The following is a 26,285-nucleotide window of genomic DNA, read 5'->3' on the forward strand; positions in this document are numbered from 1 at the left end:
TTGCTAAAAGGGATCGGTCTGGTCCTATCGGCCATCCCTTTATTTAAATCAAACAAGCTGCAAATATTTTTTTTGGTTTCCTTTTTTCGGAATGTTTTTGCAAAAAAGAATTGTGCATCCAAGGTTGTCATCTCAACAATTGTGCAGTTGCAAAGCCATCGGAAGTTTCTCAGTCACAGAGGGTTGTGAGGCTGTGGGATGTATGACCAGAGTTAGTAATTTAAGCAGAGACTACGGTGTCGATTTTAACCTCTTTCTCCCAGCGAGAATGGACCGTAAGAGGGGTTAAAATAATCCATGTCCAATTACCAGCCTGAGGCCAGACTGTTCCGCCCTGCGTCATTTTATCTTCACCGTCTTTAAAGTCAGCTGCAGGCAGGTGGAGCCCTAATTTAAATATTAAAGTCACGGCCCAATCATGTCATCAGTGCCACATCAGCATTTCAACTTCCGCATTTGGAAGACCCGCACAGGGCAAACCCCGACACCTCCATCGTGGTAGAACTCCACAGAGTAGCTAGAAGAGTCCAAGGAAAAATAATTTTATATGCAATCCTTGTGGACTAGGAGGAGCAGGATACTTTGGGCCTCCCTTAACCTGAACTTTCCCCAACTGCCATCGTTCCACTCCCCCTGTCTTCTTTACTTACCTTGCCGGGGGCCGTTTCTGTGGGACCCCGGCGGTGGCCTGATCCTCTGACTTTCCACTCTTGCCCGCTGGTATTGGCCTGAAAGTTAAAATGTTACTGACCTCATGTCCAGGCAGATCGCCGCCCACTTTGCCACCGGCACCCCTGATTCCCGATGTTAACTTTTAAGAATATGTTAGATAGCTGGTTGAAGGAAAGGGAATCTAGGTATATGGAAAAAGGGCATGGATGTGGGATTAGGACTACAGGTCACGTGGAGCATGAACACCAACATGGACAGGTGTGGCCAAACATCATCTTTCCATGTTGTCAATTTTATGTAAATATATGGATGTTTTGTTTAATCATATTCATTGCTCGCCTTTGCACTTTTCTTCAGATCAGGCACCTTTTTCCTAATATCTCTCTAGATTTATTTTGTGTACGGCACCAAGTTTATCACCTGTGCAACTGTTTACCAGCCTGTTGTACTCTGCGAGTTGGTGGCCGGACCATTCGTACGGTAGATAACACTTCGCTGTACAGTCATGCTGTCAACTATCACCTGTAGGCCTTCATTTAATAAGATTTGGCTCACTTTCTCCCAAAGGATACGGCACACCTGGATGGCCCATTATTTATATTGGTTAAGAGGCTGTTGGTCAGTTCAGCAGCATTATTACCGATGCTTTACAATTGGCCATTCAGTTGTGCATTCGTTTTCATGCACTCGGGCCTAGAAATTTGTAAATGCCACAAAAGCTGCTGGGGCCACCATGGGCGGGTGTTAACACCTGCCGAAAATGGTGGTGGTGGCAGGACCGGTAAATTGGCACTGGGGACTGATTAACATTAGCCCAGCGCTATACTCACTGTGCAACGCCATCCTGGTGGCGATTGTCCTGGCATGAGGCTTCAATGTAGCTTGGGCATAGCGTTATTGCAGCAAGAACAGCCTGCATAAAATGAAGCTGTCATTTCAGAACGCAGTGTCGGTTTCTTAAAAGGGGAACTGCCTTCTGAAATTAAAAAATAAAAATCATGTAAAAATAGGCAGGTTTAAGCCCTTACAGCTCAACTGCCTTCTGAAAAAAAAATTAACATTAAAACGAATTCCCAAATGGGAGTCTTCAGCTCTTAAAGCTGAAAACCCTTCCACACCTTAAAAAAAAAAGGAAAAGTGCTTCAGCAAGCCAGGGAAGGAGCACCCAGGGTCTCGCACGCAGCACTCCAGCTGCATATGCAGGGGATCAACACTGCAAGAGAGGTCCTCGACCCACATGGACTTTACCCACAAGGGGGTAGAGGTTATTCCACAGCTATACAAAACCCTGGTTAGACCACACTTGGAGTACTGTGAGCAGTTCTGGGTACCACACCGTAGGAAGGATATATTGGTCTTGGAGGGAGTGCAGCGTAGGTTTACCAGAATGATACCCGGACTTCAAGGGTTAAGTTACAAGGAGACATTACATAAATTACGGTTGTATTCCCTAGAATTTAGAAGGTTAAGGGGTGAGCTGATCGAAATTTTCAAGATATTAAGGGGCACAGATAGGGTAGATAGAGAGAAACTATTTCTGCTGGTTGGGGATTCTAGGACTAGGGGGCATAGTCTAAAAATTAGAGCCAGACCGTTCAGGAGTGAAATTAGGAAACACTGCTATATACAAAGGGTGGGAGAAGTTTGGAACTCTCTTCTGCAAACGGCAATTGATGGTAGATCAATTGTTAATTTTAAATTGGAGATTGATAGCTTTTGTTAACTGAAGGTATTAAGGGATATGGACCAAAGGCAGGTAATGGAGTTAGGTTGCAGATCAGCCATGATCTCATTGAATGGTGGAACAGGCTCGAGTGGCTCAATGGCCTATTCCAGTTCCTATGTTCCTACGTAGAAAGAAGGATGTGGGACCAGATCACCGAGGCCGTCACTGCATGCAGTGTCGCTCCCACGACCTGGCTCCAGTGTCCAAAGAAGCTTCATGACCTCTGACGAATGGTCAAGATCATGACCACAGAGGGAAAGCCGACTCCTACAAACTGCACCACAAGCCTCACGCACTTCTCAATGCATGACTTCCCCCCACCCCCAAATCACTCACCTATCAACAATCTGTACCAAACATGAGGCACACCTCCCATTCCTAGCTTCACCTCACCTCCTTGGAGGAGACAGAGCAGGCTATTCTTGACAGGGGCATGGCTGAGCCCTTGGCCAGCAGTGGGACTGAAAGAATACAAGATGCGGGTATCCTCATGTTATCCTCCTTCTCGCATGCACCTCTTGCTTTCCCGCCCTCCCCTCACCACAACTCCACCCTTGTGCCTTCCTCATTGCACGCACCGAAGAAATGCAGCCTGCCCAGCCAGTGGTTGACCAAAAAGAGGAAGAGGAGAGTGAAGTAGAAACACTGTTACTTGATTTCACACTCCCAGCTACCATCTCCTCAAGGTCGACCAGCAAGGCCATTTGCAGTGTTCCCCACTGAAAGTCAGCAGCCTTCTATCAGCCATGCTGCAGCCACTGGGGTAGCACTGCATGACACCGGTAGGATAGGTAAAGGCACACTAAGGGAATGCATAAGGGTGATGAGTTGATTTCTTGCTGTCCTATTGGATAGATGTATAAAGTTGGATTGGGAAGTTTGCTTTGTGGTGGCTTTTATTTCAGCATTGTGGCCAAGAGGGCACTGATGGTCAGTAACAGAGGGAAGGCAAGGCATAGGATAAATGTTGAAAGGGGAATTGGGGTTGTGGTCACTGGCACCACAGGCGGATGATTCCATCCCGGATATCCCAGCCAGAAAGGGTCTGTCTGGGTTGCTTCCAGCTCTTCTGTGCCTTCCTCTTCCCTCTGCGAGTGATTGCTGTAAATCTGAAATAAAAGCATAAAATGCTGGAAGTGCACAGCAGGTCAGGCAGCATCTCAACCTGAGATGTGAACTCTTTTTTTCTCTCTCCACGGATGCTGCCTGACCTGCTGAGTATTTGCTGCATTTTGTGTCTTCTCATAGGCCTTCCTTTACTATCCGAGGCCTTGCAAGCGTCCAGCAGCACACCCTACACACTTAAAAACTTTTAACATGTGTTGCACCAAGCCACTACTACGATACAATTTTAAAAAATCCAGTGCAACAGCTTAAATGCAAACTTAACCTGAAAGGTGTGTGTGTCCCTTTTAAGAGGTGCTGACAGCATCTCTGTCAATCTGCTAAATGCTGCTTTTCATGGAGCGCTTCAGACCCAGCGCTGAACTGGGTCAAGGGGTACGGTAGCATAGTGGTTATGTTACTAGACTAGTAATCCAGTGGCCTGGACTAATGATCCAGAGATGTGAGTTCAAATCCCACCACGGCAGCTGGGGAATTTAAATTCAATTAATTAAATGAAACTGGAATAAAAAGCTATATCAGTAATGGTGACCATGGAACTACTGGATTGTCGTAAAAACCCATCTGGTTCACTAATGTCCTTTAGGGAAGGAAATCTGCCGTCCTTACCTGGTCTGGTCTATATATGACTCCAGACCCACAGCAATGTGGTTAACTCTTAACTGCCCTCTGAAATGGCCTAGCAAGCCACCATCATTTTCTCAAGGGCAATTAGGGATGGGCACGAAATGCTGGCCTTGCCAGTGACGCCCAGATCCCGTGAATGAATAAAAAATAAGATCGAAGTTCGCAGTGGTGATAAGACAGCGTGCATCACCCAGGGTCAGTGCTGCTATCGGCAGCGCTAAGGCCCAACCAAAATGACAGCCGCCGAGTCCCGCGCCAGAGAAGAGCACTAGAGTGGTGGCCGTCATGTTTCGCCAGGATAGCGGTGCAAACGGGCGGCGGTAATTAGCCCAATTTTTGGGCTTCAACCTTTCAACAAATGCAGAGGGTGCAGTTGTGTGGGCCTAATTGCATTTTATTTTTAAAAGGAGGAAAAAAGTCTTCTCCCAGTAAATGCACTGTTGGTTATTATCACTACAGCATGAAACTAAATATTAATAAAATGAATTGCTGCTGATGAGAGGCTTTCTCTGCCAGCATTCTGAATAGATGGAAATAATTTGCATTTAATACTTCACCTGTGAAAATTAGTGGGCAAATGAAAAGATCATTTTTATTGTAACTGATGAGATGAAATAGAATGGAAATAACTTTTTCTGAAACAGAATGGGAACTTGAAGTTATTCAGAGGCAGAATTTAAACTGTTGTTCATTTAAAGGGGTACAATAAAGACTGGAAAGTGAAGCTAGAAATTAGGATAGGTGAGTTTCAAAAACTGTCCCCAAAAGTCATATTGCAAACAGTTGGTTCTTGCAGTTTCATTCCTTTTCCCAATGACTTATTTTGGAAGTTCACAAGTTGGCACTTCATTAATTTTGAAATTAGACATAAATGATGTGCAGGCTAAAGGCCTGCAAAAATACTATTACTATCATTCACACACTGGGTGAAAAAGAGAGCATAGTTTGTTGGGTTCCGTGGTAGGTTTAAAAAAAAAAGGATAATTGCGGACCTCAATTTTCTATTTTCTTAAATCCCCTTTGATCTCAGAAACTGCAGTTTGAAAAGGTTTTTTTTGAGAGTATGACGAAGTCAATTTACAACCATTGTGACTCACTTACGACTTGTGCCATACTCTTTTTATAGAACAGGCCCACAGTATTTTGATTGTTTAAATTTCAGTAATAATTTGTTGGATACAGAGAGCAGTATTAGTAATGGCTTGGGAATTTATCTCCTGAAAAAGCAATTTGAGAGGGAAAAGAATTGTTTCAGTATTTTTGATCTTCTGTCATTGTGAACAAATTGAAGTGAATTCATGTTGCTACTCATAAATGACTGTGATCTTCTGGTGCAGTTTTTGTAACTTACACTGACGCCCTTGCAGCAGCTCATGTGCAGTTGTAAGTATTCATGCCTTTCCAGATAATTCAAGTTAAATTGACTCTACAACATTGGCCCTGAATTCACGGTTGGTATGGTGCATACTCTGAGTACGCCGCCATACCGCCTTTGAAACTGACCAAGTTCGAGATTTCTGCATAAATCCCGAACTTGCGATCTGTCAAGTTCTGACTGCACATAGGCTTTGCTGCACGTTTCACCTCCTCATTCAAATCAACGTGCTGGTGAAAAGTTGGGCCATTTGCCCACCTCATGCGCGTTAATTACCCTGACATTTTTTACATCTGGTGCAAACAGGCACAGGAAACCTGTTGCACAGCGTAAGGGTGGGGAGGGGATGAGTAAATTGCATTAAAGTTCAGCTAGATTTATGCTACAGTTTCATTTGTTCAAGTTTGAAAACAGGACCTTTTTGTGTCACCATCTTTGCTGCACAAGGGCCTTGTGTAATTTCGGTTTAATTATTTACGGTTTAACTATTTCCCAACTTCTATTTAGATAGGATTTAATTCACTTTCATGATTTCCTCATGTTATCAGACATTTAAACTCTCGATTTTAGATGATTTAAATTAATCAAATAATTAGTCTAATAGAGGAGAAACTAATTCGATAGAGTGGTCTGCACAGAGTGACCTTAAACGGAGTGCTTCTAAACAGAGTGTTAAAGTTGGAAATTTGGAGAGGGTGGGACTCGGAGTACAGGGGGCAGGAGATGCATGCTTTTTGCCTCCAATACTTGTAGTCCTTTGTGTTACAAGTAAATATTTAATTTCATCTACTTATAAAACTTAAACTAGATCTAGTAATTAGTTAAAAATGAAACTATAAACGAAGTTAATTAAATACATAAATTTTAATTAATTAAATAGCTAAAACAAAGTTTTTAGGGATGGCAGTGCAGGTGTGTGCTGCAACTGCAGCATGTGGGAGTTTGTGGAGAGCATCGCGATCGCGGACGACCATGTCTGCAGTAAGTATCTGCATCTCAAGGAACTTCAGCTCAGAGTTGTTGAGCTGGGATCTGAGGTGCAGACATTGCGGGACATCGGGGAGGGGGAGAGTTATCTGGACACTTTGAACCAGGACGCAGTCACACCCCTTAGCTTAGGTAGTGGTACAGGTCTGGTTAGTGGTCAGGGACAGGAGGGTGTGACTGCGGCTCAGGCAGGTAAGTGGACCCCAGGTGCAGTGCTGGAGGTGCCTTGGCCTTTGCGCATATTCAACAGGTATGAGATTCTTGCTGTCTGTGTGGATGAGGGCAAAGTCTGCAGGGTGGATGAGCAAACTGACCACGGCACCATGGTACAGGAGGCCATTCAAGTGCGGGGACTGAAAAGGAATGTTGTAGTGGTGGGGGATAGATACTGGTCTCTGCAGCCGGGACAGGGAATTCTGAAGGCTGTGTTGCCAGTGTTATGGATACCTCCTCGCGGCTGGAGAAACATTTGGAGTGGGAGGGGGAGGATTCAGTTGTCGTGGTCCACGTAGGAACCAACGACATCGGTAGAACTAGGAATGAGGTTCTGTTGAGAGAGTTTTGAAGAGCTAGGGTCCAAATTAAAACGCGGCAGCTCAAAGGTAACCTAAGCCATATGCAAATTGGCATAGGGACAAGCAGGTCAGAGAGCTAAATACGTGGCTCAAAGAATGGTGTGGGAGGAAGGGGGTTCCGATTCGTGGGGCACTGGCACCAGTACTGGGGAAAGAGGAAGCTGTTCTGTTGGGACAGACTCCACTTAAACCAGGCTGGGACCATTGTCCTGGCAAATTGAATAACTGGGGCTGTAGATAGGGCTTTCAACTATATATAAAAAATTTAAAAAAAAGTGTGGGTGGGGGTGTGGTCAGGTGAGGGGAAATTTAAAAATCTAAAGAGAAAAGTCAATGCAGTAGAGCAGTGAAGTGATATGGGTAAAGAGAAGCAGAGTGTGACAGGAAGGGGCAGACAGTTTAATGGTAATGGTGCATCTGCGAATAAGGTTAAAGCAGGAAATAATGGTAAAAAGTTCAAATTAAAGGCTCTTTATCTGAATGCATGAACCATTCGTGACAAGATAGACAAATTAGTGTGACAAATAGAGATAAATGGCTTTGATCTAATAGCCTTTACAGGTTGCAAGGTGACCAAGGTTGGGAACTAAATATTCCAGGGTACTTGACGTTTTGAAAAGACAGGCAGAATGGAAAAGGAGGTGGGGTAGCCCTGAAAGTAAAGGATGATATAAGGACAGTAGTGAGAAAGGATCTTGGCTCGGAAGATCAGGAAGTAGAATCAGTATGGGCCGAGGTAAAAAGGGGCAGAAAACACTGGTGGGAGTTGTTTATAGGCCCCCAAAAGTAGCTATACTGTTGGACAGAGTATGAATCAACAAATAATAGGAGCTGGTAACAAAGGTAATTCAATAATCGTGGGGTACTTTAATCTTCTTATAGACTCGGCAAATCAAATTGGCAAAGGCTGTGTGGAGGATGAGTTCTTGGAATGTATTCAATACTTCATGGGTCCAACCAGGGAACAGGCTATTTTAGATCTTGAACTTTGTAATGAGCCAGGGTTAATTAGTAATCTCGTAGTAAAGGATCCTCTGGTGAAGAATGATCATAATATGATAGAATTTCACGTTGAGTCTGAGAGTGAAATACTTAAGTACAAAACAAGAGTCCCAAACTTAAAGAAAGCAAGTTACATAGGTATGAATGGCAGGTTGGCTAAGGTAGACTGGGAAATTAGATGAAAAGATATGCCGGTAGATAAGCAGTGGCAAACATTTAAAGAAATATTCCAAAATTCTCAACAAATTTACATTAATTGAGAAATAAAAACTCCACGACAAAAGTGATCCATCCGTGGCTAACTATAGAAGTTAAGGATAGTATAAGATTTAAAGAAAAGGCTTATAATGTTGCGAAGAATAGTAGTATGCATGAGGATTGGGAGAGCTTTAGAAACCAGCAACGGATGAACAAAAAATTGAAAAAAGGGAGAAAATAGAATACAAGAGTAAACTAGCAAGAAATATAAAAACAGATTGTAAAAGATTCGATAAGTATGTAAAAAGGAATAGAGTAGCGTTGGTCCCTTAGAGGCTGGGACAGGAGAAATTATAATGGGGAATAAGGAAATGGCAGGGACTTTAAACAAATATATTGTATCTCTCTTCACAGTAGAAGACACATAAAGCATACCAAAAATAGTGGGGAACCAAGGGGCTAACAAGAGTGAGGAACTTAAAGTAATTAGATCAGTAGAGAAAAAGTACTTGAGAAACTAATGGGACTAAAAGCTGACAAATCCCCTGGACCTGATGGCCTACATCCTGGGGTTCTAAAAAAAGGTGGCTGCAGAGATAGTGGATGCATTGGTTGTGATCTTCCAAAATTCCCTAGATTCTGGCACAGTCCCAGCAGATTGGAAGGTAGCAAATGTAACCCTGCTATTCAAAAAAGGAGGGAGAGAGAAAACGGGCAACTACAGGCCAGTTAGCCTGACATTAGTCGGCAACATGGTTTTACGAAAGGGAAATAGTGTTTAATTCGAGGTTTTGAGATTGTAACTAGCAGGGCAGATAAAGGGGAACCAGTGGATGTAGTATATTTGGATTTTCAAAAGGCATTCAATAAGGTGCCACATAAAAGGTTGCTATGCAAGATAAGTACTCATGGGGTTGGGGGTAATATATTAGCATGGATAGAGGATTGGTTAACGGACAGAAAAGAGTAGGAATAAATGGGTCATTTTCCAGTTGGCAGGGTGTAACTAGTGGGGTGCCGCAAGGATCAGTGCTTGGGCCTCAGCTATTCACAATCTATATTAATGACTTGGATGTAGGGACCGAGTGCAATGTATTCAAGTTTGCTGACTATACAAAGCTAGGCGGGAAAGTAAGCTGTGAGGAGGACACAAAGAGCCTGCAAAGGGATACAGACAGGTTAAATGAGTGGGTAATGAGGTGGCAGATGGAGTATAATGTGGGGAAATGTGAGGTTATTTACTTTGGTAGGAAGAATAGAAAAACAGAATATTTTTAAATGGTGAGAAACAATTAAATGTTGGTGTTCAGAGAGATTTAGGTGTCCTCGTACAGGAAACACAGAGAGTTAGTGTGCAAGTACAGCAAGCAATTAGGAAGGCAGATGTTATGTTGGCCTTTATTGCAAGGGGGTTGGAGTACAAGAGTAAGGAAGAGACCACACCTGGAGTACTGTGCACAGTTTTGGTCTCCTTATCTGAGGAAGGTATTACTTGCCTTAGAGGCGGTGCAACGAAAGTTCACTAGACTGATCCCTGGGCTGAGAGGGTTGACCTATGAGGAGAGGTTGAGTAGATTGGACCTATACTCTCTCGAGTTTAGAAGAATGAGAGGTGATCTCATTGAAATATATAAGATTCTGAGGGGGATTGACAGGGTAGATGCTGAGAGGTTGTTTCCCCTGTCTGAAGAGTCTTAAACTAGTGGTCAGCCATTTAAGACTGAGGTGAGGAAGAATTTCTTCACTCAGAGGGTTGTGAATCTTTGGAATTCTCTACCCCAAAGGATGCTGAGTCTTGAGGATATTCAAGGCTGAGCTAGATATATATTTGGACTCCAGGGGAATCGAGGGATATGGAGATCGGGCAGGAAAGTGGAGTTGAGGTTGAAGATCGGCCATGATCTTATTGAATGGCTCGAGGAGCCATATGGCCTACTCCTGCTCCTAATTCTTATGTTCTTATGATAGGACTATAAGACTGTAATTATAGGTTTATGTCGTCATGGCCCAGAATTAAAGGGACGATGTTAATTCAGCTGCATGCTTTGTATGAAAAGCATCCTAATCGCGTTTTATGGTTTTCAGGACACCTTCAGTAAAAAGTATCTTGAGACTTTTCAGTGTTTGATCGAATTCTATTAATGTTGAAATCTTGATTTGTGTTTTAAATACTATTGCAATGATCGTATGCCCCTCATGGTCCCAGGTTCACATATGCTCCTGGGATCCGTGGGGCACTACGCTGCGCACAACTCTGCATCGTTTGAAAGCAGCTTTTCAAAGGGGGAGTTCGCACGAGGTAAGTGCAGATTTTGTTTGGATGTCAGCGGCGTACCCCTTCGCTAAGCTGCTGACCACAAATTTTTACATTTTTTTTTTTAAAGGTAGTCAGCGTGAATACCTTTTGACTATCAGTTAATTGGAGCTGGTTGATCATCACTCATGCTACAGAAATGCGTCGGAGGTTAATTCAGTGCTTAGTGAGTGAGATATTACTTTTTGTTTGAACTCTCTTAAATTAACTTTTAATTCATTAAAACTTATTTAAGCTTTGACCAGAATGAATGCATCCTTAAAAAGAGGGAATAAAATTGAGTAGAAGTACAGAAAAGCTGCAAAAGATCAAGAGGGATCTGTTTTAGTAAAGAAAGAAGAAAGACTTGCATTTATATAGCGCCTTTCACGACCACCAGACGCCCCAGAGCGCTTTACAGCCAATGAAGTACTTTTTGAAGTGTAGTAATGTGGGAAACGTGGCAGCCAAGTTGCGCACAGCAAGCTCCCACAAACAGCAATGTGATAATGACCAGATAATCTGTTTTTGTTATGTTGATTGAGGGCTAAATATTGGCCAGGACACCGAGGATAACTCCCCTGCTCTGCGAAATAGTGCCATGGGATCTTTTACGTCCACCTGAGAGAACAGACGGGGCCTTGGTTTAACGTCTCATCCGAAAGACAGAGATGTTAGTAAGAAAGAGATGAAGCATCCAATGAAGAATTGGCAGTGGATTGCTAAATGCGTTAATATTACTTGGAAGTTGGCAAATTGCTTTATTTTGCAGATGGCTAATTTGCAAATAGAACATCTGCATTCCTTAATTATGTTTGCCTCGGTACCAGATCCAGTAGCTGATGGAATGTTTTTTTATGATGAGAAAATCATTAGGAGAGGGAAGATTTTATCCTGTTTTTAAAAACTATTCGTAGGGTTTATGTGTATGTTCTTGTTAGTTCTTTTATTAGCAGCATTTTCTTCTCCTTCCTTTCCCCTCCCAATTTTGATCCCTCCCATCCCAAACTCAGGCAGCTCTTTCCTAAATGGCAAATGTTTTAAGTGTGAGCCTCAACTGTGACATGGTGGCAGGCTATTAATCCATGGAGGACACGTGAGCCCAATTTCATCCACACACGTTCCCTTTCCAGCAGGATCATTGGATGACAATCAGGAGTAGGAAGCCTGACTGATTTTATTTTTATATCCCTGTCTCTACTGCACCTCAGCTGAGGTCAGCAATTAAACAAAGAATCTGGGACTTTCCTGGTGTGTATACAGTACACTTATCCGCTAAGCCATTGGGTATCTTACATTAAAAAAAATGCTTTAAGTTGGAAATTATAAGTTGTTTTAATCAGGCAATTTACAATTTTTGTTTCCTTTGCATCTATATTTCAGACAAGCATTATCTGAGGTGACAGCAGCCTTGCGTGAACGGCTACACCGCTGGCAGCAGATTGAGAAAATTTGTGGCTTTCATGTCATGCACAATGCAGGAATGCCGAGCCTAACCTCCATTCTGTATTCTGAGCACAGTTGGGTGGTCATGCCACGTGTGTCTGTCCCACCATATCCAATAGCTGGTGGAGTAGACGACTTGGATGAAGACACGCCACCAATCATTCCACAATTTCACTGTAAGTTACAAATCCCATCTCCTGACAAGAGAGAAAACAAGCAACTGAGACCATGACATTTCAATTCTGAACATTAGAGCTTCACATTCAGCTAAGGAAGAGGATAGGGTCAGACAGAAGCTATTACTTTCCACTCTGCTACTCCCAGCCAATTCTTAGCCAGTTGAACACCTGACATTTGTAGAACCATTTCACATTTCAGAATATGTTGTGGAGAAGAGCACTGCCATTTGAAGTACAATGCTTGAATGAAAGCTTTTCTACTCTATAGTTGTAAATGATAATTTAATTGTCCAGTGAATACAGTGAATTATCATTTAATGATTCAATTTGGAAATGTTTTAAAAAACTTAAATAGGAATCACCCATGGATGTAGAATAAAGAACTTGTAATGGTTCATTACTTTATATTCTTTCATTCTTGTAACTAAACTTGCGTAGCATGCTGTAACAAGTACAGTATCCTACATTTAATTTGCCATTTAACCCTTAGCTACATTTGGATTCTTATTGTGTATTCAGCTAGATTTTCAAGAAGCTAAAAGTTAATATCCCTCTTTCAATTCCTTGCCCCCCACACAAATCCCTTTCTCGTGCCCTTTCTCTCCCACACACACACTCAATCTCATGCATCTGTACAAACACAGTAATGATTTTGCACTATCATATATTAAGTCTAATGCTTTGCCTCATGAAGTGGGTTGGTCCAACAGTTACTTGGATGAAGTATAATGGCCCAGATTTTGCGGCCAGTGGTGAACGAAGGCACTCCCCATTCATTATGCTTTTAGTGGGCTTTTGCCTGGCAACATATGGCAATTAGAGAGGCTTTTCAGTGTGGCACCCTCTACAGGGGTTCCGGGACCTTTGAGAACAGGACAAGCACCAACCTGTCTCTGCAACCAATCAGATTGAAGAATCTTTACAGAGGTGTGCAGTCTAAACCAGGAAGTTTAAGTTAAAATATTTAATTCAATGTAAAATCATGTACAGAAAGCAAAATAAAGTGAGGGAAAGAAAGGTAGGATTAAGAGAGTATATAAAAGAGACAAATAATAAGTTTTAAAAAAAGTTTTTATTTTAATTTTTTATCTTTTTAAATCTCCAACAATGATTAAAATCTGAAGGAATGAGACTCCGCACTTGTAAAAGTAAATTTTTGGTGCCAGATAGGTGGTTTGGTAGCAATTAAGACTTAACATGCCATTAAAAATTGACTTGCCCTTTAATGGACAAGCTCTAACTTTTTCTGCCGTGTTCTGTGGGTATCTAGTGGGCAAGTACCGCAACTTCATGCCCTTCATGTGTTTTAAGGTACCGGTGTAGCGAAGCTTGTGGAGGAGCAGGGCAACTCGGACAGCAACTTCCTGATTTCCATGTTTAGCTACGCATGTGCGGATACTGGAAGTCTCTGTCCGATTTACTCCATAATAACGGTAAGCGCTGATAGCTTTCGTTATTCCTACCGCAAAATCTGGGCTAGTGAGTATTATCAAGAGTTTAGTCAGCAACTTTTAGTATTTTGTAATACTGTACTGGGTCTCAAATCTGCATGAGAAAGCTAGTGTCTTAACTGTTGCACTATCCGATCACTTTGACTTAAAATCATTATGACCAGTATTATAGATGTTAGTTCCCTAAGGCACCTCTTCATTATTTCATTTGGCAGCAGTAAATGGTGTTTATAATGCTGCATAATACTACAGGTAGACTATCCTTTATCCGAAAACCTTGGGACCAGCCGTGTTTCGGATTTTGGAAAATTTCGGATTTCAGAAGGTATTACGGGGCAGCACCCCGTAAGCCACCACTAATATTTCTGCAGCGAACCTTATGAATACCTGTATTCACACTGAGTGGGATAAATAAAGACTATAAATACTGTAGTATTACAGGGATAAATACTCTAGTACAGTTTATTTGTAAGGAAAACATTCAGTAAAACTTCAAACATATACAGGTACAAACTAAGCTAAATACCTGTACATATACATGCAGTAAAGGTACATTACATCTGGCTTGAGGATCTTGGAGAAGAGGGTACATCAGTGTTGTCATCGTCGTCATCAGGTTGGAGTTGGACATCTGAAGATGGGCCAGGAACAGGATTCTCAAGTGATGAAGCAGCACTACGACAGACGGCCTTTTTAAAGATTTATTCCAGTGTCATCTGTCTCATTAACATTGGTTTCTGTCTAAGCAGTCTCTCTTTAATTGAGTAAACTTGCATAATCTCTTGCTCACTGATAAATGCACGTTGTTCAAGGCCAGCAATTAACTGATCACACATTGTCACCATATCGTCTATGGGGATTTTTTCACCTGTGTTCACAATGTCGTCATCATCACTACTATCCTCATGCTTGTCTTTATTTAACACGATTTCAGCAATTTCCCCATCACTCAACGAATGCACAACAGGTGCATCATTGTCAATGTTCAGCACTTCTTCGATGTCAGCTTCCTCTAACTTATTTACACTTTCGGATGATAAACCTTTGGCGTAAGTAAGGAGGTTTGATATCATCATCTTCTCCTGACTGACAGGAAATCCTTCAAAATCTTCATCTGCAGGTCCATCTTCATGAACCATCGTTGTAGGCCAAAGTCTGTGCCAAGCATTTATTAATGTTGGTTTATCAACATCATTCCAAGCATTAGCAACTGCGTAAATGGCATCCTTAACATTGAACTCTTTCAGGAAGCTTTGGATTCCTATGCCTCTGTTGATTGCATCAAGCATAGAGTTCAAAAAAAGTCTTTATACTTGCTCTTCATGGAGCATAAAATTCCTTGGTCACAAGGCTGTATTAAAGATGTCACATTAGGGGGAAAGTTAATGCCGAAAACATTACTTTTCACAAGAAGTTCAGGAGGGGGATGTGCGGAGCAGTTGTCCAGGAACAATAAAATTTTGCAGTTTTCTTCCAGTCCAACTTGCCTGCAATGAGCTCGTGTCGCTGGTACGAAGTGGTTATTGAACCAGTGAGAAAATATTTCTCTGGTTACCCATGCTTTCTTGCTCGCATAATAATGCACAGGTAAATTGCATACACCTTTCAAACATCTCAGATGTTGGCTTTTTCCAATCACTACCAACTTTAACTTGTGTGTGCCTGCAGCATTGGCACACCCAAGAACAGTCAACCTTTCTTTAGCGTCCTTAAAACCTGCTGGTGCACTCTCATCAGCCGTTGTTAATGTTTTTCTAGGAACGTAGCGCCAGAACAGAGCTGTTTCATCAGCATTGTAAATTTGTTCAGGACCGAGGTTTTCATCATATTATTTTGGCAAATTCGTCTATGTAATTTTTCAGCTGCTTCATGATCAGCAGAAGCTTTTTCACCACAGATTTTCAGATATTTTATACCATGACGCTTCTTAAATTTATGCAGTCAACCTTCTGAATATTCACACTCAACTTCAGTGTTCAGTTCTTCATGGTATATTCTAGCTTGTTTCATGACCATCAAACCAGTCAGTGGCACACGTTCACCTCTGCGTTGTCGAATCCACTCAATCAGCACACGGTCAAGATCTTCATTTTTTGCCCTATGCAATGTTTTCCTACTTTTAATTAGCTTATGGTCATCACTGTCAGTGTAAAACTTCAACAACTTGTCTTTTTGTTTCTTTAAGTCATATATGGTGGTAGTTCCCACACCATATTCTTCAGTAAGACGTCGCACAGACACACCACGATCAAGCTTCTGCAATAATTCCACTTTCTGCGATATCGATAATGAGAGATGCTTCCTTCTCTGCTTCTCACTGATACCCATAGGGGTATCTGCAGCTCTTTTTAGCATTTTCACAAATCGTAAAAAACCAACAAATATCAAAGAGAGCAGCAGGCGCACGTGTGACAGCGCTGAGACACAACTGACGCCTCACACCTGCGTGGGTCAAGCATCGGCCGCGTCGGGTCATGTTTTGCGCCACTCGGGTCATGTCATGCGCACGACTTACGCTCCACGAAAAAACTTTCGGTTTTCAGAGGTTTTCGGAAGTACGGATAAAGGATAGTCTACCTGTATAGACATTCAGCTTCTTGGCTTGGTAGTGACATCTGAAATATGCTGGTGGGGAACAAATAGCAAGGAAGGCTGGACAAAACTGGTAGAAGAAAGCTTGGGCTGACTTGTCACCATTGGCAATTTAATTGTTCTCTGAAGCCTTCTTCTGCTCAGTGGACTGTCATGGCCCTGTTTGTGAGGTTGAAGAAAAAGTTGATCTACTCCTGGATTCAGTACAGTTCAAACCCAGTGGGCTTAATGAAGGCAGTTTATTTCATGTAAAAATTCACCCTCACTAACATTGAAAAGAATAGGCTCAGTTCTCAATCTGCTGCAAGATTATCATTATTTTCTTGGGATGTGGGCGAAACTGACCCAGCAGTATTTATTGCCCATCCCTAGTTGCAGAGTCTACTACATAGTGTGGGACTGGAGTCACGTGTAGGCCAGACCAGGTAGGAGCGGTGGCTTCCCTGAAGGACATTCGTGAACCAGTTGGGTTTTTGCGACAATTTGGGAGCTCTCATGGTCATTTTTTCTGCTGCCCCCCACAAATTTACCAGATTTGAATTCACGACCTCTGAGTTGCTGATTTGGTAGCACAACCACGAGCCTACCTTACCCTATACCTTGGAGCATCACCACAAAAATTGTGCTTAAAACAGACTGCCGTATTTATGTCAGAAACGCAGGAGCTGTACCTCACCATCTGCATCAATCCAAAATTTCTGCGAAAAATACCAGAGACCGAACTGCACACACTGCTTCTCTTGTCTGTTGAATTGTCCCAGGCAATGTTATTGCTGGGAACACTGTCCTTCGTGTGACAGAAGTTTAAATGAAGAGTTAACCATCACTTGCTGAACATATTTCTTGGAGGTAAGACAGGTAATTTGTTATACTACAAAAACTGGCATTTTACCTCCAGACCTTTTATGTAAAATTGCAGTACACTTGCTAAGTGTTGAAAGTGGTGGATATTGCACCAAGCCAAATCACTTGCTTTAGCTATATAAAATCTGTTTGTATCCAATTTAAATTTTCCAAGTCTTTCAATGCCCTTAGCAACTACTAAAGTTAATTTGTAGAATAGATATTTTTGTTAAATGTTACAGATGTCCATTCTGCTCCATATTATTCTGTCATCTAATATACAGAAATAAACAAACCGACTGGGTGGCACCTCAGGTTGGACTCTGTTACCTGGATTCAGACTCCTTCCCTGTCTACTGGCTGTGTCGAAGCTGTGTGAAATCAGTTTGAGAAGTCTTATTAGTAGATATATAAAAGCAAGGAAGTTACGCTGAATCTTTATGAATCACTGGTTAGGCCTCAGCTGGAGAATTCTGGGCACTTACTAGAATGGTACCAGGGATGAGGGACTTGAGTTATGTGGAGAGATTGGAGAAGTTGAGATTGTTCTCCTGAGAGCACAGTGGGTGAAGCTGTCAAACACTGACATTCTCTGTTGTTTGATGAGTTCTTGTATTCAAGACTCATCAAACCTCTTTTGTGAGCAGAAATTAGATGGATGTTGCATCAGAGAATGCAGCAGCCATCTGTCATCGTTGCCGTGAGATGCGAGACTCTCCGTATCCCCAACTGTTGAAGCCTGCAGAAAGAAACCAACCTAAGTAAACATTTTCTATCACTTTCTACTCACCTCACATACTCGCCTCTCCACACTTGCACCCATCACTCACTGCCAAAGCGCACTTTTGCACCCCGCAGACCCACTGCTCGCCTCGGTGACCCTGGCGGGGTTTCCCGATGTCGGGAAGCCCGCGCCTCTGGTAGAAAAATGGAGATAATCCTCTTAACTGCCTGTTATCTACCTGTTAACAAGCAGTTAAGTGGCTGTAATCCCCTTTCCGCCTCCAGGAGACGGGACCGGGCGGGGGTCAGCTACCCACCTCCGGGGAAGATGGCACGGAGGTGGGTTGGGGGCGGGGTGGGTACCCGCCTCCCCAGATTCTGCCATTTTCCCAGCTGTCCTGCCTCCCCAGGGCTGGCAAGGTCACACCCTATGATTCTATGATATGGGACTGCAACACAAACTACCCCTAAATTGGCACTGAATTGGCAAAGTCAATTAGGGCAGGACACAGGAGGCTAGCATGAGAACTAGACTACTAATTAACTTTTACATTGTACCTGAGGACTGCTGAATGACGGACCACAAATTGTGTAGCTATTTTTTTCTTGGGATTTTAATTTTTAAAAATCTGGAAGATTTAGGCTAAATAATTGTACTTAACCTATTTTTTTTTAATTGCAGATGCATCACAAATAGTTGTTTGTCTAAAGTGTTACAATAATGATTGCTTGAACTTTAAAATAGTATTAGTGGTATTGTTTTCAATCATCAGAAATGCCAGTTACATGAAGTGTTAAATTAATATGATTGCTTTTTTGTTGTTGCATGTTTTGCAAGTAAGTGATCCAGTTAGCAATCATTAAATTTAATTGCCACAGCCAAATCTAATTTTTTAAGATAAAAAAAGGAACATAGCAATAGGTACATTGGTACATTGTTTTCAATCATCAGAAATGCCAGTTACATGAGGTGTTAAATTAAAATGATAGCTTTTTTTTGTTGCATGTTTTGCAAGTAAGTGATCCAGTTAGCAATCATTTCAGTTTATAGGAGTAGGCCATTCAGCCCCTCAAGCCTTCTCCGCCATTCAATTCGATCATGGCTGATCTGTAACGCAGCTCCACTTACCCACCTTAGCTCTATATCCCTTGATCCCCTTACCTAACAAAAATCTATCGATTGCAATTGATTTCAGTTGACCCAGCGTCTATAGCCTTTTTAGGGAAAGAATTCCAGATTTCCACTACCCTTTTGTGTGAAAAAGTGCTTCCTGATTTCCCTTCTAAATGGCTGAGCTCTTGCTCTTGATTTCCAGAGGAAATATTTTCTCAGTGTCTTTCCGATCAAACCTTTTTAGCATTTTACAATACCTTGATCAGATCACCACTCAATCATCTATACTCAAGGGAATACAAGACAAGTTTATGCAACCTGTCCTCAATTTAATCTTTCAAGCCCTGGTATCATTCTGGTGAATGATATTTGCTTAGTGGTATTTTAGATCATAAAAGTGTAAATCTCTGTTTCTAAATGTTTGTTTGATTGTTTGTGTGCATGTGTTTTTTTTCAGCAGTAGCTCATAGTAAACTCACTTATAACTTACCAAAAAGCAGTAGCCAGGCTCGCTGTCGGCGGCCCAACATGATCCCTCCTGGAGTTTCACCTTCCTCACAATCCTCCACTTCTGACATCTTTATAATGAACAGCTGTTCAACCCTTCATCGCAGTGAGGAGGAGGAAGATGCCATATTCTTCACAGCTGACAAGAATTGGTAACTAGATTGTTGTGTGTTATGAAATGAATTGAAGCAAATTAAATTATATTTTATCCTGCCACAGTTTGTTCGGCATTCTCACAGCCATGAGAGCACTGTGGAAATTGAATGGTACTAAATTACTTTGGCCCAGAAATTCGGGTTGGAGGCTTCCTGCGGGTGCAAGCCTGCACTTACCTTGCGCGCCGGCCGTTGAGCTGTGGGCCCCCGTGGGATTCCGATCCTGGGCCTCCTCCAACTGCCGGCGCGCAGTGCTTGTGTATCCCAGGGGCGCAGTTAGTTCGAAGCGTCCCCTGGGATCACATGGGCCATGGAGAGCCAGTGGTAGCAGGGAATGCTTCATTCATAAATTTGACAGGAAGAGCTGTCAAATCTATAGATACTATAAGCCCCAAAACATCACTAAAACTTCAAATAATTTTTTTTAAATCACATTTTTAAAATAACTATAAATTGCATGAAATAACTATTTTAAACAATTTAAATTTTTGAAAAAATTAATTACATTTTCTAATGGGGCTAAAAATAAACTTACCTTTCTTTAAAGTATTTAAAAATAATAAACCTGTGGAAAAAATGTGTTAATTTTAATTAATTCACCACTTACCTTGTTAAAAGCAGGCCTTGCGCCTGCTTTTTAAAAGTGTAACTGCTGGAGACTTATCCTCCCGGAGAAACCTGCAAAAAAAAAAACATAAGTTCGATGCGCACGTGCTGCCTCTCCGGCGCACGCGTTCCACCTGTCAACCCCTTCTTTCAAGGGAACGGAAGTTCCGGTTTCCCGCGCATGCGCAGTGCATGCACGAAACCTGCACTTTCGTTGGGCCTACGCGTGAGTACCCAGTGCGTACTCACGTGTAGGGACCCGAATTTCTGGGCCCATATTTTCAGTTAGTTATAAACCCCAGAAACATGATGCATGCAAGCTTACTGCCAATGCAATGTGCAAAATAGATTAAAAAATAAACTTAGGTTCTGCAAATTTCTTAGTGGGACAGTCTGAATTGGCGCAAAATTTGGGGGGGGGGACGGGGCAAGCTCCGATGTAGGCTTTGCACCAACTGGAGGAGAGTGTGCTTGATATCATTGGACAGGAAGTCACAAGGCCATGGCAACGGGTGAAGTTTAAGCCCTTGTGGTGTGCTCGTTCCTAATCTCGCATCCCACTTCCCCCTCATCCCACAATCTCTTCTCACGCACAAGCTGCCGATGCTGTATGCATGTATATCTTGCGCTCTCTCTCTCTCTCTCTCTCTCCCTCTCCCTTTCTCTCCCTTTCTCCCACCTCCCCCCTTTCCCCCCCCAACCACCCAACCCTTGCGCCCTTCTGCTTTCAGGTAACCAAGAACAAGCAGCCGCAGAGCCTGTCCTCGAGGCAAAGGAGGAGAACGAGGGAGAAGAAGAGGACACACTGTCACTGCATCTGACACTCGCAACACCAGCTCAGAAACTGGCACTGTGTGTACTTTCGAGGGTAGTGTAGATACAAGGTGAGGCACCGGGTACGAGTGGGCTGCAGCAAGGCCAGGGGGAAAGGGCAGCTCGGGAGTCAGCTCCCCAGAGGACGAGTTCGCGTGCGAGTTCTGCTGCACACGACTCAGATGAGGACCTCGATGGGGCGGCCTTCAGAAGAAGGGTGATGGGCGTTCACACTGAATTGCTGGGTGCAATGGCAAGCCTGCCAGAGAGTCTTTTGGCAATGTCAAGGAGCATGGAGGAGTCTGCCTCCAACATTGGCTGGGGCTTTGCACAGAGCTTGGAGCCCATGATTTCCAGGCTGGAAATGATGGAAAACTCCAGGAGAGGCTGTCTCAACACAGACATGATGTTGCATGTGATGGGTGATGTTGTGGCTGCCATTGCAGCACAGGCAGAAGCATAAGTGCTGCAGCGGAAGCACATACCGCTGCCCTGCAGTCTCCGCCTGCTGCCACCCAAGCTCAGACTGCTGCCATCTTGGCTGGGTTTACCAGTGTCAAATGGGGCTTGCAGGGTGTCTCAGCAGCCCAGCAATCTGTGCTCCAACAGATTGCTAGGAATGCTGAGGTGCCACCCCAGGGGAGTGGCAGTGGATTTGTGGAGCAAGAACTTGCTGCCCCCTCAGGATGACAGCATTCCTGTTCCCACTACTGTCAATCCGCCATTGCCCTTGCAGCTGCTTGTCAACCAGCCAGCCCAGACTACTGCCGCCCATCCCGAAGTGATGCAGTCTACAGCTGAGCCTTCTAGGTCCAGAGCTGCTCGAGGTCATCCTGCAAGGCCACTTGAAGTCTCCCCTACGGAAACTCAGCAGCCTTCCACCAGCCATGCTGCAGCCACTTGGGGAGCACTGCATAAGAGCACCAGAGCAGGGTAGGGCACACGAACGACAGGCATTAAGGGATTGCACAAGGGTGATTAGTTGATACAGTAATTGTGAATTGAATATTGCTAAATTTACTCATTTTGTTTGGAATCTGTTTTGTGGTGTCTCTCATGCTCAGGAGGGCACTGTGATATTCCGTGACAGTGGGATGGTATGATGGGGATGTGGCTGATGATGTGGTGAGCAACGGGGATCTGAGGTTTCATTCACTGGAATCTGAGCCTGAAAGGGGGATTTACTGCCTGCCTCCACCCTTCCTCCTCTCCCTCATCCTCTTCTGGAGGTGGTTCCGCAATCCCTGGTGGCAAGGGTTGCGCCCTCATGATGGCCAAGTTGTGAAGCATGCAGCAGACCACCACGAAATGGGACACCCACTCCGGCGAGTACTGGAGGGCCCCTCCCGAGCGGTCAAAGCAGCGGAACTGTTGCTTCAGCACTCCGATCGTCTGCTCGATGATGATCCTGGTGGCAGCAAGGCTCATTATATGAGTGCTGGGTACGAGTGGTGGTGTTGTAGAGGGGAGTCATGAGCCAGGTGCAGAGCAGGTAGTCCTTGCCTCTGAGCTGCCACCCTCGGGTTTGAGGTGGTAACTGGAAGATTGCTGGCACACTGGACTGACGCAGGATGAAGGCATCATGGCTGCTGCCAGGATAGCGGGCATTGACTATCAGGAAGCGCTGGGCCTGGTCACACAACAACTGCACATTAAGTGAGTGGTAGCCTTTGTGGTTACAGAAGATCTCAGGATTGTTATGCAACACCCACAAAGCCACGTGTGTGCAAGTCGATGGCGACCTGCACCATGGCGAAGACCGCTATCCTGGCAAAGCCACATGCCTGCTCGTCCTGCTTCTCTCTACTTGGAGAAGAAAACGTAGTCCCTTCTCCTGGTATAGAGAGCCTCCATGACCCCCAGGATGCAGCGATGGACAGAAAACTGGGAGATGTTATCTATGTCTCCTGCTGCTGGATCCACTGGTGAAGAAATTGAGGGCCATGGTGACCTTGAGGCTGCAGGAGGTGGCAGAGTTCTGTGACCACTGCCTTGCTGAAGCGGCGCTACCTGATGCACTGCTCCTCGCTTAAGAGAATATAAGAGAAGTGCTCTCGGAAGACTCTAGGTGGGTAAGGCCTTTTGTTGAGAGCCCTCCTGCCCCCCCCCTTCCTCTGTGAGCATCTTTTCTTCTTCGCTGCCTCTGCTCCCTCTCCCGAAGATACCCCCGCGCGAGGGGGACTGCCGGTAGAGCCTCCATGACTGAGCAACTGTTGTGAGCAGAAGCCTTTAAATAAGAATCAAGGCGTTCTCCACTTGCCCCTACACTCCCTGTTACCTTAGGACCTTGCAAGAAGTTTAGAAAGCTGCTAGAGTTGCAGAAAGTTCCACAGAGCCAGTCAAACTGACGAAACATCAGCTGCAAGTTGTTGCTGATGATCTCTTTAAATTAAGCTGCTGGAGCCTCCTGCTTATCAACGTTTGCTCAGCTAGTCGTAATTAACACAGGCCGGTAAGTGGCACGGTGCACTCCAAAATGGCAGATCAGGCATCAAGTGAGCATTGCACACTCACTGATGTCATGCTCTCTATAATCTCCATAATGGTAGCGAGCCATACGTCGGTAGGGCTGCTGCCCAGCCGAAAATGGTGGTCGCCACTTTTCCCCAAATCAGGCATTAACGGCCGGTGCTAATTTCTCGGCCAGTGTATTTTTTGTGTTATGTATGTGGTAAAAATGCACTGCTTTTCTTCCAGTGAAATTCTAAACATCGCAAAGTAGTAATGGGAGATTGATAAAAAGCTTGCTAAAGGAGTGCGTGAAATCCAGCCACCTAACAAATCCCCAATTGTCTCTGGATTGTTCAACAGCACGAAACAATGAGGCTGTTTTTCCTGACACCCCCTCCTTGCCTGTGCACTGGGCAGGCAGAGTATATCCAAAGTGCACTCAAAGTTAGTGAACCGTGTCGTTAACATGGCCTCGTTGCACTACCTGTCCTTGCGCCAGGAAAGGGGGCAGATACAGAAGCACCGGTACCGGCTTGCCATTGGCTCAAGGTCTTCTGGGTGTTGTTGAAGGTCAGAAGGCCTCCCGGCCCAAAGAACTGTTGGAAGGATGCAGAGAAAGGTACCACTCACCTTTGCCACCTCCTTTTCCTTGCTACCTGACCTCCTCAGTCCATCCAATCTGCAGTGGTGCCAGGCCCATCAACGGCATCTTTGGGCACCAGTGGAAATGGTGATGAAACAACTGGAAATTGAGGCAGGAGAGCCACGATTGTCCCCTTCGACTTCATTTGCATAGGACTGGGCCTGTGTCTTGGGGAAGCTCCAAAATCCAAGGGCAAAGTAAAGGAGCTGGAGACCTGGCATCACGAGTCACTGTGCGGTTTCTCTGCACTAGTACACCCGAAAAATAATAGTTTCCTTGGGATGTTTTACTACGTTACAGGTGCTATATAAATGCAAGTTGCTGTTGTTTCCCTGGCACTGACCTCGAGGAAAATCGACCCCAATATTTCCTGTGTAATACTTGTATTCTGCAAATAAGAAAATGTTAACTTGCTAATTGGTTGTTTTATATTGCACAGGGAGATGCAGGAGACAGCTTCAGACTGTGACTCCTCTTTTGGGTCTTTGAATGGAAAGAAGCTGTTCCTCTTATCAAACTGTGAGGCTCTTGGTGGTCGTTCACACAATATGGCCAAGAACTCCCTAGATGACCTATCTGTTGCTGATTCATCTGTGACATACGAACGGTCAACTGCAACACCTGATTCTCTGGGCCCAGCGGACACCAGAAGTATGATTATGAGCTCTCTGATGGCCAGTAAGCCCATGCAGAATGGTGGTCTTGAGAAATCATACAGCATGGGACAACTATCAGCTGCTCAGGACAGGCGCATCTTAGAATTTTCCACACAAAGTGAAAATAGTGCAATGAAAGATCAGAAAAGCACAACTAAGAGACAAACAGTGTCCCAAGACCTGGCTTATAGTACAGACAGAGTGAAAAAAACCTCTAAATTAAAAAAAATCTTAAAGAGAATATCAAAGTGATAAAAGCCAAAGTGTGACGATGGTGAAGCCTAATTCACCATACCATCTGTTTACGAAAGCTGCATTTAGATGTTACACAGAGGGCTACCTTTTTGACCGAGTTACAATTGTAGAAATAAATGTTGCACTACTATTTTCCTGATCAGGAAGGTACCTCTAATTATATAGACAATGTATAAAAATTTATAGAGAAATTAACCAAAAGATTCTATGTTTTTACTGTTACATGTAGAGCTTTGGTAGGATTTTTAAGATTTCAGATTTCTAATGATTTAAAAACAGTGGAATTTCTACGAGCGAGAAAGCAACATTTTTCTTGAGACAGATTTCTTACAAACCTGCTGTACAAATGATTAAATATGCCTGCCAGCCTCTGAGCTTTTCATTCATGACTTGCCTTTGAACTCTGAAGATTGGCAATGGCTGATAAAGATTTCTACCAGCCTGCAAGCAAACACTCGCAGTTTCCTCAAAGCCTCACCTGGCTGTGGCCGCAGTGGGACCTAGCAAAATACTGAACTCTTAATTCAGGATTTCTTCTTGCAGATTGGAAGTGGAATCGACTTCACCTGAATTTAATAGACTTGAGGGTAGTTGGGGTGTTTGGAACTTCTTGAATGTACTGAAAGAATAAAATGAAGCATTATGATGATATCAAAATGAATATGGTCTACTTAATTATTTCATTGGATTATACTTCTATCACTTGAGTTTTATACCATTTGGGCAAAATTCCATAGTGTTAACATCAAAGTCTGTTGTGGAGTGAATGTGTATGCAAGTTTGCTTTCATTGTACTTCCACCCACCCCACCCCCCAACTCTTCCACCATTGTAGATTTCTGTGTTGGGAAACTGAGGGGTAGGTGGCAATAAGGAAATCCTTTCCCTCACCATTTTTATTTCTGTAATTCCTGATCATTTATAACTCTATTTTTGGTCTGCCTGGCCTTCATAACTCTGCTTTGAAGAGGGTGGACTGGGTGCCTGCTCCTAGACTGCTGTCAATGGCTGCTGTAGCTGGGGATAAGTTGGCATTTTGGGGTCACTCAGATGTGATTCTCCCTTCTGAGTTTCCCTCTCAACTCTGCACAGCTCAGTAGAATATGAATTGAACCGATGTTTATCCCTCTGTGCCTCTGAACATTCATGTTTTGCCTCTCTGCTGCTGTATCATCCTGGGAATAGTGAAAGTGAAATCCTCTGAAAAGCACCACTAATTACAAAAAAAGTTATTAATCTTTTGGTGCCCTGCAGTGCTATAAAAATCACCTT

The 26,285-nt window shown here is 43.6% G+C and overlaps 1 protein-coding gene across 3 annotated transcripts in view; it reads left to right on the forward strand.

Moving 5' to 3' along the window:
* The window catches only part of stim2b (stromal interaction molecule 2b), a 232,451-nt gene extending 206,780 nt beyond the window's left edge, over positions 1–25,671 (forward strand). For 2 of the 3 annotated variants that reach the window (XM_085968232.1, XM_085968226.1), the window contains exons 11-13: positions 11,964–12,202; positions 19,386–19,587; positions 24,543–25,671. In XM_085968232.1, the coding sequence (XP_085824358.1) occupies positions 11,964–12,202; positions 19,386–19,587; positions 24,543–25,011 (910 nt within the window). In that variant the 3' untranslated portion in view covers positions 25,012–25,671. The remainder of the gene's footprint in view (positions 1–11,963; positions 12,203–19,385; positions 19,588–24,542) is intronic. The other variant, XM_085968238.1, reaches the window with a different exon arrangement.
* The last annotated feature ends 614 nt before the right edge of the window (positions 25,672–26,285 follow it).

The sequence above is a fragment of the Somniosus microcephalus genome, chromosome 2 (assembly GCF_052327205.1).
Source record: "Somniosus microcephalus isolate GS21.2 chromosome 2, FLI_Smic_1.0, whole genome shotgun sequence".
Classification (NCBI taxonomy): Eukaryota; Metazoa; Chordata; class Chondrichthyes; order Squaliformes; family Somniosidae; genus Somniosus; species Somniosus microcephalus.